This window comes from Odocoileus virginianus, chromosome 16, assembly GCF_023699985.2.
Source record: "Odocoileus virginianus isolate 20LAN1187 ecotype Illinois chromosome 16, Ovbor_1.2, whole genome shotgun sequence".
Taxonomy (NCBI): Eukaryota; Metazoa; Chordata; class Mammalia; order Artiodactyla; family Cervidae; genus Odocoileus; species Odocoileus virginianus.
Window position 1 is genome coordinate 43,325,104 of NC_069689.1, and position 13,948 is coordinate 43,339,051.

Below are 13,948 nucleotides of genomic sequence, written 5' to 3' on the forward strand. Positions count from 1 at the left end.
CAACTGGCTGCCTCCTCCTCCTCTACCTGTGTGGATTCTCTCTCTGTGTGCAGAGGTGGGGGAGGAAGGAGAGAGAGAGGAAAGCGAGCCCCTGTTTCTGTGCATTTCTCCCTGCCCCATGTTTGAATTTTTGACTTCATTTCACCTTAATGTCCACCACAAAATAAGCTTATTAACAGGATGGGGTCAACTTAACTGGAAGTTTAAAAGCTCTTAAAGAAACTGTGGTTTAAGGAAAAGAGCAGGTATGAAGAATTCAGGTACTTTTCTAATCCTACCAGAAGACTGGCCCATTTCAATCAATATTTTTTAATGATAATAATAATAAAGGATCAGCCCTGTCTCTGTAAAGGTGGGGAACAATTATCTTAGGTAACTGGTGCTTGCTGCTTCTCTCTCCCACTGACAACAATATCGATATGGGTTCTGTCCTCACAAAGCCTCAAACTAGAAGAGACCTAAACAGAATACTACAAAAAGAATTTATTATTTTATTATTATATTAATTAATAAAATAAATTATTATTTCATTGTTTGTGACAGGAGCTATAATACAAAGGTACAGAGCCTAACAGTACCGTATCACAGACAGATGTGACCAAGTCTGGATGGTGAGGGAAGGCCTCCCTGAGAAGCGTGGGGAGAGGTGAGTGAAGCAGGATGGGCCAGGGGAAGGGGGCGGCTCAGAGACAAACTGGGAGACACTGCAGATGAGCAGATGCTGCAGGGCCACGAGGTGACATTAGGGACTCAGTACTGGTCAGGAAGCAACAGTTAGAATTGGACATGGAATAACAGACTGGTTCCAGATAAGAAAAGGAGTACATCAAGGCTGTATATTGTCACCCTGCTTATTTAACTTATATGCTGAGTACATCATGAGAAACGCTGGGCTGGAAGAAGCTCAAGCTGGAATAAGGATTGCCAGGAGAAATATCAATAACCTCAGATATGCAGATGATACCACCCTTATGGCAGAAAGTGAAGAGGAACTAAAAAGCCTCTTGATGAAAGTGAAAGAGGAGAGTCAAAAAGTTGGCTTAAAGCTCAACATTCAGAAAACTAAGATCATGGCATCTGGACCCATCACTTCATGGGAAATAGATGGGGAGACAGTGGAAACAGTGTCAGACTATTTTTTTGGCTCCAGAATCACTGCATATCGCGATTGCAACCATGAAATTAAAAGACGCTTACTCCTTGGAAGGAAAGTTATGACCAACCTAGATAGCATATTAAAAATCAGAGACATTACTTTGCCAACAAAGGTCCATCTAGTCAAGGCTATGGTTTTTCCAGTGGTCATGTACGGATGTGAGAGTTGGACAGTGAAGAAAGCTGAGCGCCAAAAAATTGATGATTTTGAACTATGGTGTTGGAGAAGACTCTCAATGAGAGTCCCTTGGACCGCAAGGAGATCCAACCAGTTCATCCTAAAGGAGATCAGCCCTGGGTGTTCATTGGAAGGACTGATGCTGAAGCTGAACTCCAATACTTTGGCCACCTCATGTGAAGAGTTGACTCACTGGAAAAGACCCTGATGCTGGGAGGGATTGGGGGCAGGAGAAGGGGATGACAGAGGATGAGATGGCTGGATGGCATCACCGACTCGATGGACATGGGTTTGAGTAAGCTCTGGAAGCTGGTGATGGACAGGGAGGCCTGGCGTGCTGCGCTTCAGTTCAGTTCAGTTCAGTTGCTCAGTCGTGTCCGACTCTGCAACCCCATGAATCGCAGCACGCCAGTTCACAGGGTCGCAAAGAGTCGGACACGACTGAGCGACTGAACTGAACTGCCCCGAGAGAAGGGGGAAGCCATTGGTGGATTTTAAGAAGACATACTTTAACTGTCATTTTTAAGAGATCACTCCATTGGGAGACTGGCCAGGAGGGTGCTGACTGGAAGCAGGGATGAAAGAGACATTTAAGAGTTCTGGTGAGGAATAAGGTCTCCATACCCAGAGATAGGACAGTGCCTCCAATGAAAGGGAGTGAAATGATCTGACAACTATTTAGAAGGACAGTTTCTAGGTTTCTGGCATGGCTTTGGTGCCATTTACTACAAAAGAACACGGTCAAGCAGCAGCTCATGCTGTGCTATGAGCCACGAGTGAGGAGACGCTGAACAGGCAGTATTGGTCTGGAGATCAGAAGCCAGGCCAAGACAAAATACAGAGCGTGTCTAACAGCACACAGGGCCAAGGCAAGCGGAGAGCAGGAGAAGGGCTCCACTCCTATTTATGTTCCCAAATTGACACATAATGTGCTATTAAAAACTACTCCATCAAGTTCTTATTCTACTAAGGAAACATGAAAAAGGAAGAAGTAAAACGTGCTATACAAGAATAAGTGAGGGATTTCTGCAAAATATGTAATTCTGTTGTTTTAAAATTTTATATGGAAATCAAAGTGATAAGATTAGCCAGGGCTTCCCAGGTGGCTCAGTGGTAAAGAATCTGCCTGCTAATGCAGGAAATGCGGATTCAATCCCTGGGTTGGGAAGATCCCCTGCAGGAGGAAATGAAAACCCACTCCCATATTCTTGCCTGGGAAATCCCATGGACAGAGGAGCCTGGCAGGCTGTAGTCCATGGGGCAGCAGAGAGTCAAATACAATGTAGCAGCTGAGACACCAACAACAAGCATTAGCCAAGACAACCCTAAAGAACAGAGAGCCGAGATCTGCTCTCCCAGATATTAAAGCTTCTTAGAGAACAATAATTTACAACAATACTATACTCACCTAGGGACATCCTGACAATAGAATTAATGGAACCATAAATGCTGGCATGAGAAAGAAGGGATGATGTAGGCTTCCTTTATCTATGAAATTGTAACTGTGTGATACACCAAAACCAATTCAGGATAGATTAAGGTCCTAAACATCATGAAACTTTTTAGAAAAAAATTTGACCCTGTGGTATGATGTACAAGACACAGAAAGCACAACTCATAAGCCAAAAGAAAACACAATTTACTTAAAATGTAAACTTCTACCCAATAAAAACAAGCAAAACAAGAAAGTGAAAAAGCTACCAACTGGGAGAAGACTGTTGCAACATACAACTAACAGCAGAGAATATACAAACAACTCCTACAAGCAATCAGAAAAAGATGCACAAGCAGCCCAGTCCTGCAAGGCTTTGTTCCTCATGTCGCTTTTGCGGGGGGCAGGGGAAGCAAGCAAGTCACACAGAAGAGCAAACCACTAAGTGATATACTCCTGGCAAAGGCAGGGGCCCGGGCCCTCTCACACCTGCTAGGGACAGAGCCATTAGCAACCTTCTTTGGAGGACAATTTGTCAATACCCATTAAAAAAAAAAAAACTAATGATCCTTTGATTGCACTTCTAGGAATTATCCAAGAGATAAACTCACATGTAAAAAGATTAGTCAAGGACATTCTCTGTAATAGTGTTCCTAGAAGAAGAAAATGAAAAATTAGAATGTCCAACAAAAGGGAGTAAGTTTAAAGAAATTACATCCATACAAAGGAATCAGTGACAAGGGAACTATCACTTAGTGAAACTGTTTTACGAAAAAATCAAGATGCAGAACCAACGATTAACAAAAGGGAAGCAGGCGAGGAGGTGCAGGTGGAAAAATATGCACACATAGATGCACAGACTCTCTCTTCAGGGACACAAAAGAATTCAGTAAGAGTGCTTCTGGGAAGGAGAGGAGGAGATCCGCACTGAAAGGCAGACGTTTCCCTCTCAACAGTCTGTTCATTACACCTTTCCTTTAGATGTTAATCATGTATATGGATCATGTGTTACTTTCTCAACAAATAAAATGTCCTACTGAGAAACTTTCAGCCTCTCTCAAAAAATAAAAAAGGATGATTTAAACAAATGATAGTATATCCATACTAATAAACACTACCTAGCAGTTGAAATGGAGAAGGAAATGGCAACCCACTCCAGTGTTCTTGCCTGGAGAAACCCAGAGACAGGGGAGCCTGGTGGGCTGCCGTCTAAGGGGTAGCACAGAGTTGGACACGGCTGAAGCAACTTAGCAGCAGTTGAAAAGAACAGACTAAACTAAACCTACATGTGCTTCACAGGTGGCACAGTGGTAAAGAATCTGCTGCCAATGCAGGAGAAGTAAGAGATGTGGGCTTGATCCCTAGGCCAGGAAGATCCCTGGAGGAGGAAATGGTAACCCACTCCAGTATTGCCTGAAGAATTCCATGGACTGAGGAGCCTGGCAGGCTATAGTCCATGGGGTCACAATGAGTTGGATGTAACTGAGTGACTAAACACACACACATAAACCTGTATGTATTACTATGGGATAGGTACAAGACTTCTTTTTGGGGACAAGACTTCTTTTCAGGGTAATGGAAATGTTTCAAAGTTGGTTGTGGTGAAAGATGAGTAATTGACCTTTCTTTTTTAATTAGTTTTTTAAAAGCAAGGCTGGCAGATGCAGAAAGTAACACAACTAGGTAGAATTTAAAAATCTGAGTTCGGTTCCTTCATTTTACTAAGCAGTATCAGAATTTTAACTATTCTGATTCTATACCCACTTCTTAGTTTTTCCAGATCTTTCTTCTGACATTCCTCATACAGTACTCCTTCATGGCCTTCCGCACTGAGGATTTCAAGTTTCAAGGTAAAATGAGGCATGAACAAGGGCCACAAGGAGGAGCGGAAGACAGCCACAAAGGAGGCCCAGGCCAGCGAATGGCGGGGTCCCGTCAACTGCCAGCTATTTCGGGGACATAATTCTTATTTCAGGGCCACTCAGACAAGTGATGATTCCTAGTCTCAGTTTAGCAGTGGCCTGCAGTTAGTCCACGCTCACAGCCTTCATATTCCTATCTTCACAAAATTCACAAGACCCTAATGACAGCTGTGCAACTTCTAACATTTTCCGTACTTCAAAATAGCTTCCAAGTTTGACTAGTCAAAGTACATCATAAAAATGGAACTAAATGATTGTTAATAAGCAATCCAGGCCCTAGAGTAGTACATAATGAATCCTGAGTTCCAACTAAGCTGCTTTACATCATAATTTACAAAATAGTATGAGTACAAAAAAATACAGTTGTTCATCTTGTATAAGTGTTCATCTTGTACACTTTAGGAAAATAAATTAAGTGGAAATCTAATTGGGAAAAAAGTAAGTTTAAGACAATTATTAGTTACTATTAATTATGGGAATGGACAGTTTTTCAAAGCAAAAACATAAAATGGCAAATGTAGCTTCCAACTATATATAAAATTAGACCTCAGATACTCTTGTAGGATACCTAGAAACTATGTGCAATTCTAGAAAAGGCAAGAGCTAAAAACAGTAATAAAAGCATCTAAAAATGCTTTTAGAAGAGATAAATTCAAAAGATAGGGTATCATGAAGGCCATGGTATTTATAGGGGCCTATGGTATCTCTGTCTGCTTGAGCAATTCTCAACAGGGGGAACTTGAGCAATTTTTAGTTGTTGGGACCACAGCCACTTCTGCTTCTGAAACAAAGCAAGGGGACAACCTGAAGAAGGGTTGCTTTTAGTTGTAATAATCTGGGGAAATCTGGCTATATAGAAACTAGAGTTACAAGGGGAAAAAAGGCACATTCAACAAACCAATTTTTTAGACAATCTGGTTTTAAACAAAACTCAGCATAATTATAACATCTTTACAAAGGAGAGAAGTCGAGTATTAGAAAAAAGAAACATTAGAAATTATATACACATGCACACATTACTTTAAACTAAACAGAATTTCATTTGCTTCTCCTTGGGGAAACAAGGTTTGCTCCTAGTAAACTCACCTCCATGCTCTAGAAATACTCGAACACATCTTTCCTTTCCTCTTGCTGCAGAGAAATGAAGCAAGGTCCAGCCATTGGCATCCCGGCCATTTGGAGAGTAGCCTTGCTCTAACATCTTCCGCACTGTGTGAACATCCCCGGCAGCCACTGCAGCTTGAATCTGCAACTCTTCCTGGAGTTCAGGGTTCCTCCGACAATGGTGGTGTAACATCCTAGCTGAGTCCACTTTTTTACAAAGGATTCATTAGGTCACAGGGATCAGCCTTGAAGGGTAGGCACAATACATAAAATTTAGAATACTTGACACCTGACAGTGTGTTCATTAAATATCCCAGAATTTTCCATTGCTAACTCATGTAAGCCTTAGTGATGACAATTTATACTATAACAAATTAACATGTATCTGTTTTGACCAGAACTTTCAGTAATTTCCCTAAGATTATTAAAGATTTCAAAAAGAAAGCAAGGCATAAAGTCCTAAAATGCTGAAACAGGAAATTTCCTCTTACAGCCTTTTGTAAATTCAAAGCAAATATCAATGAATACAACATAAAAGAGAAGGTGATGCTGGGCAGCTGAAGATGGATACAACAGAGGAAGCAAAGGAGCACTTGTTTTAGGATTTCACATTTACCTAAATCACATGGAAAATTTAAGTTATAAACTATTCAAGAAATCTATCACACATCAATCAGTAAATACTGAGTATCAAATGGACAATTCATAGACTAGGAAGACTAAAGACCTTCAACTATGAGAAGCAGTTTAACATTTAAAAAAAGGCAAAGACCTTTAGGCTGGTCTCCCAAAATATTTCAATAATATTTTATTTTTAGCCCCAAAGAGTGGAAAGCTGGGGGGAGGGGAAGGGAAGTAGGTGGGGTTAAGCAAATTCGAGAAAAAAAAATGTGCAGATTATATTTACATTCCTTTCATTTCTGTTTCTCTACCTATCCTTTCCACTTTAGGAAACATGATTTACTACTCCTCCTTTTCTGTGAAATTTCTTTGGCACTTTTCTAATTTCCATTTTCCAGAAGTTTTATTCTACAAATATGCAAACTAGCAACATCATAAAAAATATTTTAAAAGAAAAGAAGTCTAAACAATCTGTTGATTAACCACATGAAAAAAGTAAAAGTAGTATATTGAATTCCTACACTTTCTAATAGGTCAAAAGAGGTGTGTACTCAAACTCAGTATAAAACGAGATTTCCTTCATGCAAATAGGAAAAGTTCAAATTGAATTGATGAAAAGTTACATTTTACATGTGTATATACAAAAACTTTTTTTAGTGTATTTCTAAGTTTTTAAATACACACAGAAACTTAAAACACAATTTTAAGAAGCCATTCCACCTGGGCTAACTTTAAGGACTAGATTAGACTCACCTCCTAATGAGTAGCTTCCACTTCTAAAAAAAAAAAATTATGTGAAAGTCCCTTAAAGACATTCTGATCTCATATGTAGGTTAGACATCTTGGGACAATCTTGTTACCAATAATAATTTACCTTGGAACACTTATCCCTATAGATGGTGCAAAGGTCAGCTTAAGGTAACTTAGGTCATAACTTAGCTCAGTGGTGTAATCAAATATCCTACCTTGTTTATACACAGAAAATGGTTATTATTGATACAAACTCCTAAGTATCTTTACAAAGTAAAGTAATTTAAAAAATATCAGACCACTGCTACAAAGAACTGTTTCCTCAAAAAAACTGGAAAATGAGAAATTTTCTGACAATTTGTTTTCTTAAGAAACATGACTTCCCCTTATCTTTCCACTTAATTTTTCAACTGACATTAAAATTAAGTCTCTTGCCTTAGAAATTTTAAAACCAAGAATCCTTCTGGGCTAAGTTTTTGCTTATTTTTAGCATCATAAGGGAAGGTAAAAACCATTTGAAGAAATTCACAGAAACTACTACCATATACTCAAAACAATCACCTTTAACAGATTTTTTTTTTTTTTAAACTGGGATGATTACATTGGCACTTAAACAAGGCATTCTATACAGGGGAAAAGATTTAAACAATATCAAAACAAACCCAGATTTTCTTTTAGCAAGTGTTGTGTTTAGTATACATTAGGTAATCTGAATGAGAAATAAAAACTAAATGGATTTTCCCCTAGAAGAGCACAGACAACCCATGTCACTCAGTCACTTACCTTATGAAAGAATGCCCCTTTTCCTGATATGTGGATTGCCTAATAATCATTGTGCACATACAGCATTGTGAGTGGCGGTTTCCAGTGTCTCCAGATTATGGTGTTAATAAACTTTCTTAACCTGAAAACAAATGAAATAATAATTATGGAAAATTTTCTAAAAATAATAAAGAACCATAGCTGCCTAAATAATCTACCTTTTGATGAGCTAACATTTCAGCACATTACAACAACTTACAGAGCAAAGAAAGAACTCAAATGAATTCTTAGAAGAAATTATCTCAACATCTACATTAATCTCCAATGTGGTACAGGATATGATTTATTGGGGGAAATTTTTCTTTTTCTTAAAAGGAAGTTTGTTTTTTTTTAAATAAAGAAAATAATAAATCACATACTTGGAATTTGGAAGTAAACACAAATTTTTTAGGGGGTCTATTCAGAATATATTTTCAGAACTGAATTACTTTTTAAGTGACATCATTAATTTCTTGCTCTTTCTAAACAATGAAAATACATGTGCATACAATACAGTAGGTAGCCAGGGCCAAAATGGGATCTATGACACTAAAAGGAGGTTGTCTTTCTTTATTATTTTTTTTGGAGGTTGTCTTTAAATGCCTGTTTTTCATATGCAAAAGACATCATGTTAATAACTCTGAAACTGTTATGCCATTATGCATACACCAAACTAGGCAAAGATTAACAATAGTCTTGCTGGCTTCTCCCATATGAATTCTGAAAAAATTCTCTACAACTGAAAGAAAAGGGATCTTTCTTCACGTCCATTAAATCCTAGATCTATGAATTCCACTAGGGTTAAGAACACATGCAAAGTGACTTTCACACATTACACCAGAAACCCTCCAGGAATTACTCACTGGGAGAATTGCCATCCCATTCTAGTGGGGTGGGTGTGTCAAGTCCTCTGTCACTTAAACTAGGAAAGGTCACACTGCCCAGCACCTGGATGAGCTATGAGGAAAAGTGGCAGTCACAGGCAGCAGACCAGAATTTTCAACCAACCCAAATCAGCGCAGACTATTTTGACCCTTACCTCTTTTCACAATCTATTTTTCCTTGTCAAATTTCTTCAAGGAAGCCAAAGACTCTGCAAACATGCACTTGGAAATAAATAATATTTGGCTTAAAACTGCCTAACACTTTCAAATAAACAAACTAGGTATGATCAGCACTCCTACACAGCAAGCTATAAAAACTACAAAGCTGAGGAGATAGTGACGGACAGGGAAGCCTGGCGTGTTGAAGTCCAGGGGGTTGCAGAGTCAGACACGACAGAGACTGAACAACAACAACATGTATGGATGTGAGAGTTGGACCATAAAGAAGGCTGAGCACCGAAGAACTGATGCTTTAGAACTGTGGTGCTGGAGAAGACTCTTGAGAGTCCCTTGGACTGCAAGGAGACCAAACCAGTCAATCTTAAAGGAAATCAGTCCTGAATATTCATTGGAAGGTCTGATGCTGAAGCTCTAATACTTTGGCCACCTGATGCAAAGAGCTGACTCACTGCAAAAGACCCTGATGCTGGGAAAGATGGAAGGTAAAAGGAAAAGAGGGCGGCAGAGGATGAGATGGTTAGACAACATCACCGACTCAATGGACATGAATCTGAGCATGCTCTGGGAGACGGTGGAGGACAGAGGAGCCTGGCGTGCTGCAGTCCTTGGGGTCACAAACAGACACAACTTAGCAATAGAACAACAACAATCCTTACAGAAATGGCTGATGCTGGAACTGGGCAGGAAATATAACTGGGCAGGAAATATAGAAAATGAGCCTAGAGCATCTTACAGTGCCAAAAGAGAAGGAAGTACTCCAAGAAAAATGCAAAGATGGCGGGGGGTGTGATATGTCAAGGGGATACAGGAGCCAACTAGAAGAGCTCTCAATAGCCAAGGTGGAACAAATCAAACAAGAATCAAAGTACTATTAGATACTAACCCAAACTACACACAAGTAACAGTAAGCCTGTATTGATAATGAGCAACTGATTGAATTAAAAAGGGAGTGAAGAAATAAATCTCTTGTGCAAAATTCCAAATAATGCATGTAGATTGACCCCCTCCCTTTACCCTTAAGGAGGTGGAACACAACTCCCCTTTCTCCTTAAGTGTGACTTCCTTTCAAAGAGGATGAAGCGGGGGGAGAAACTTTTCAGTGGGAAACCTGAAAAGCAGTGCCTCAGCTAGGTAATTATGGTCAGTATCAACAGCGCCACATCATGTTGTTAGTATGATATGATGAGAACGGCGATTTACCTCTGTGCTCCTTCTCCAAAAAAACCCACAGCCCCAGTCTAATCGTGAGGAAAGTAACAGACTAAATCCAACTGAGGGGCTTTCTATAAAATATCTGAAACTCTTCAAAATGTCAAGATCATCAAAAACAAGGAAACAAAGAAATCTGAGAAACTGTCACAGTCAAGAGGAGCCTAAAGAGACAGGACAGCTAAATGGAATGTGATATCCTGGATGGGATCCTAGAACAGAGAAGAGTTATTAGGTAAAAGCTAAAGAAACCTGAACAGAGTATGGATTTTAGTTAACAAAACTATTCAATACTGGTTCAATAATTGTGAAAATGTGTCTATTAATGTAAGATCTTAATTAGGGGAAGATGAGTGTATAATACATGGGAATTCTGTATCACCTTCAACATTTTTCTGCAAATCTAAAATTGTACTAAAATAAAAAATGCAAACTAATGTCATCAGTGATGAGCCTGCAGCATTTCCACACAGAACATGTCATTATTCTCCATGTGATCCACACCTCCATTTCAAGAATGAACACCACTGGATGCCTTACTTCTAAGTATTTCCTCGGTGACCCCTGCCCTCCTAAGAAAAGTGAAGATGACTTTTCACAGTCTTGGGCCTTTAGAGTCCCTGTTTTTGTTATTGTTGCCTTCCATACACCCATTACCACTTCCATGAAGGCAGCAGAAACAGTGGGGGGTGGCAAGTGAGGTGGGAGTTGAAGAGAATATTAAATGGCATTAATTTATTACTAATACCAAGAAAGGTTTTGTGCTAAAAGTCAAAGTGACTCAATTATTCCTCTCTATAAGCAACATGCACAAACAACAGTAACTCATGATAATCCCACATCATCTATTCCAATCAGACAAACAAAAGTATACTGAGTACCTTATAGTGCCTGGCATACTATGAGTCTTTGGCCACTGGTATTATCCCTGGAGAGAACTTTACAATAGAGTTTTTCACATACTTCAAATGAATCAAATATTCGTAGAATGGTTAAGATCATTTTTCTTTATTCTGACAATACCAAGGTCTATAAACAAAAAAAAACACAGGTTTAAAGCAAAAAAAGCACTTTGTGCTTCAGTCTTTACGGGAAAAAAAACATAGACACACGTACCATGCACACACGACTCCTGTCCACTTAAAGTATGAACGCCAAAGACTTATTACCAAAGTATCCTAATAGTCCAAAGCATCAAACAACTTAATTTCATCGCGGTGTAATTTTAGGAAAGTTTGCATTTAATAGAGTATAACCATCCATGTATGTGTAAGTAAAGGGAAAAAGGCTACTGAAAGTAAACGTAATATTCAGTGGTAAAGTTACCTATTAAAAACTACAGAGGAAGTCCAGAGATAAGACAGAAAAAATCTATTTCCCCTCAAAAAGTGCAAGTCTGAAAATCTGATAGCTCATGAAGTCACCTATAAAAGAATATGGTGAAGAAGGTAATTTTTTAAGTAAACATATGTACAATGTAAGTTGACTCAGAATGACTAAAACTCTGAGGGTGCAATCTTTAGCAATTCCATTCTAGGTTTCAGTCAGAAAAGGAAAAAAAAAAAAACATACTAACAAGGAAGACTTCAGAATCATATATCAAAATGAACTGCTTCCCAATGTATATCACTTTTATAAAAGATTTTACTGCCCAGTGTTAATAGTGTTTAAATTTTACGAATTCATCTTTTCTACTTTACACTTTTCTTAAAAAAGAAAACAATCTAGGCCTCCGAGCTTTCACAATGTTGACCATATTAGAAAGTACAAATTTAGGAATTAAATGCCATCTAATTTCCATACAGATGTCAAGTGAACCTCATTAAGTTAAAACCAAAGCTTCTTGCTTCATTTGATTAACAAAAATCTATATTCATGGAATAAAGAATAGCTATAAAGCAAAATATATTTAAGATCTGTCTAAATTACATAACTTGCACCAAATTTGTCCACATGTCCCCAGTTTCCTTTGGCATAAATGATTAGTCATTAATAGCTTTTGCATATTACTTTCACTGAAAGTCCACACATTTTTTGATTAAGGGACACAAATTAGAACTGTGCTTTCAGATTTCACACGAACTGGAAACAAGGTAACAGCTTGCTACTCAAAAAAAGAAATAAGCATTTCTTTGCAGAATAAACAGAGATACAGGCTGTAAGGAAATAAAATCAGTAACTCCAAGGATACTGGCTCTAAGGGGGAAAAAAAAAAAACCCAAAAAAAACATGAATAGCTCACAAGTCCCAAGAGGGAAGATGGATGCAGAAACACTACAATGCCCAAAGCGTGCAACATTGCTGAGATGGATGTTGATGAAGTCAACTCATATAACCAAGAGCCTGGAACCCAAAATGAAGTAGAAGTGTATTTTAGTATCACTCAGCTGAGCACCATAGTGTTTCTGTCCCAAAACAAGTGAGGGTATTCATATTTCCTCCAAATTACTGGGCCTCCATATAGCAAGCATTTATTATCATGTACAACTTTTCCATAAGCTTCCTGAGTTCTAACAGAAAGACTAACAAAATGTGGACAAGGCAACAGAGGAATTTTGTAGTTCACTTACTTCGGCTTAATTCCAAGTGTAAATCACAAGTATCATAAATGATGAAATCTTGTCAACCTTATCTTTTTAACCTATGTCTGGCCTTACCATCTTAGCAGCCTCATGTCAGTACCTAAGTTTATGAGAAAGGAGATAAGTCTTCTATGTATGGCATACTTTCTGTTGAAGATGAAGTGAAAAAGTTGAAAGTCAGGTATTAGATATGCTTACACAAACGACCTGATTTTACAGACTTTTTAGCAACATATATACTTCTGTGTTATTAAAGTTAAATGTGAACAAAATAAAGCGGTATTTGTATGTGTCAGAATATAATTGTGAATGGCATCGCTTTAGGTATGAAGACAATAAGTACTGGCCACAGCATACTCAAAATGCATCACTTCAATTAAAAAAAAAAAAATCAGTGATTCTCCCTATGGGCTCATAAATCTAATTCAGTTACCAAAAAAACTTGGTGTTTATTTTTTTTCTTTTCAAAACCATGTGACTGACAATAGAATTAACACAAAGTTAACTACCAGACTGAAGAATATAAACCAGTCAATAGGCTTTTTTGGTAACACAATATTGACATTAAATGTTTGCATTATCTAGACCAAATACTCTCAATCAAGCTAATATCAGGAACAGATGTTGACAATTTATATATACTCCATAATCTTAGAAGAACCACTAAAAGCTGAGAGGATCAATGAAATAGTTAAGAAATTAGAATGAACAGAGAGGAAAGTAGTGTTCTCTCTTTACCTTACATACTTGACTCAGCACAGGTGATAAAACCCCTCAGAAATGAAAACATGCTCGAGTTCAATCTAAAGCAGAAAAATATTTAACTGAGAAGGCCTGAATAGAAAATATACATAATTCATCTTTACTTGAAAAACATGCTTCAAGTATTTTAGCAATTTTTTAAAAGGTCTAAAGTAATCATTAGGCATTTCTCTGGATTCACATATTTAAATAATGAAAATTGCCTTCTACCTGGCTTTTACTGAAATGCAGTGAACCCTACATGTACAGGGGGCTTCCCAGGTTCCCAGTTGGTGAAGAATCTGCTTGCCAATACAGGACACACAAGAGATGTGGGCTCGATCCCTGGGTGGAGAAGATCCCCTCAAGGAGGAAATGACAATCCACTC

The 13,948-nt window shown here is 38.3% G+C and overlaps 1 protein-coding gene across 5 annotated transcripts in view; it reads right to left on the minus strand.

Annotated features, from left to right (window-relative positions):
• ASB7 (ankyrin repeat and SOCS box containing 7) overlaps positions 1–13,948 on the minus strand; it is a 52,388-nt gene that overhangs the window by 36,166 nt on the left and 2,274 nt on the right. For 2 of the 5 annotated variants that reach the window (XM_020897209.2, XM_020897258.2), the window contains exons 3-5: positions 11,118–11,265; positions 7,946–8,066; positions 5,774–6,036 (exon numbers count right to left, since the gene is read on the minus strand). In XM_020897209.2, the coding sequence (XP_020752868.1) occupies positions 5,774–5,984 (211 nt within the window). In that variant the 5' untranslated portion in view covers positions 5,985–6,036; positions 7,946–8,066; positions 11,118–11,265. Of the gene's footprint in view, positions 1–5,773; positions 6,037–7,945; positions 8,067–8,826; positions 9,103–11,117; positions 11,266–13,556; positions 13,622–13,948 lie in introns of those variants that run through there. The other 3 variants (XM_020897218.2, XM_070478139.1, XM_020897239.2) reach the window with 3 other exon arrangements.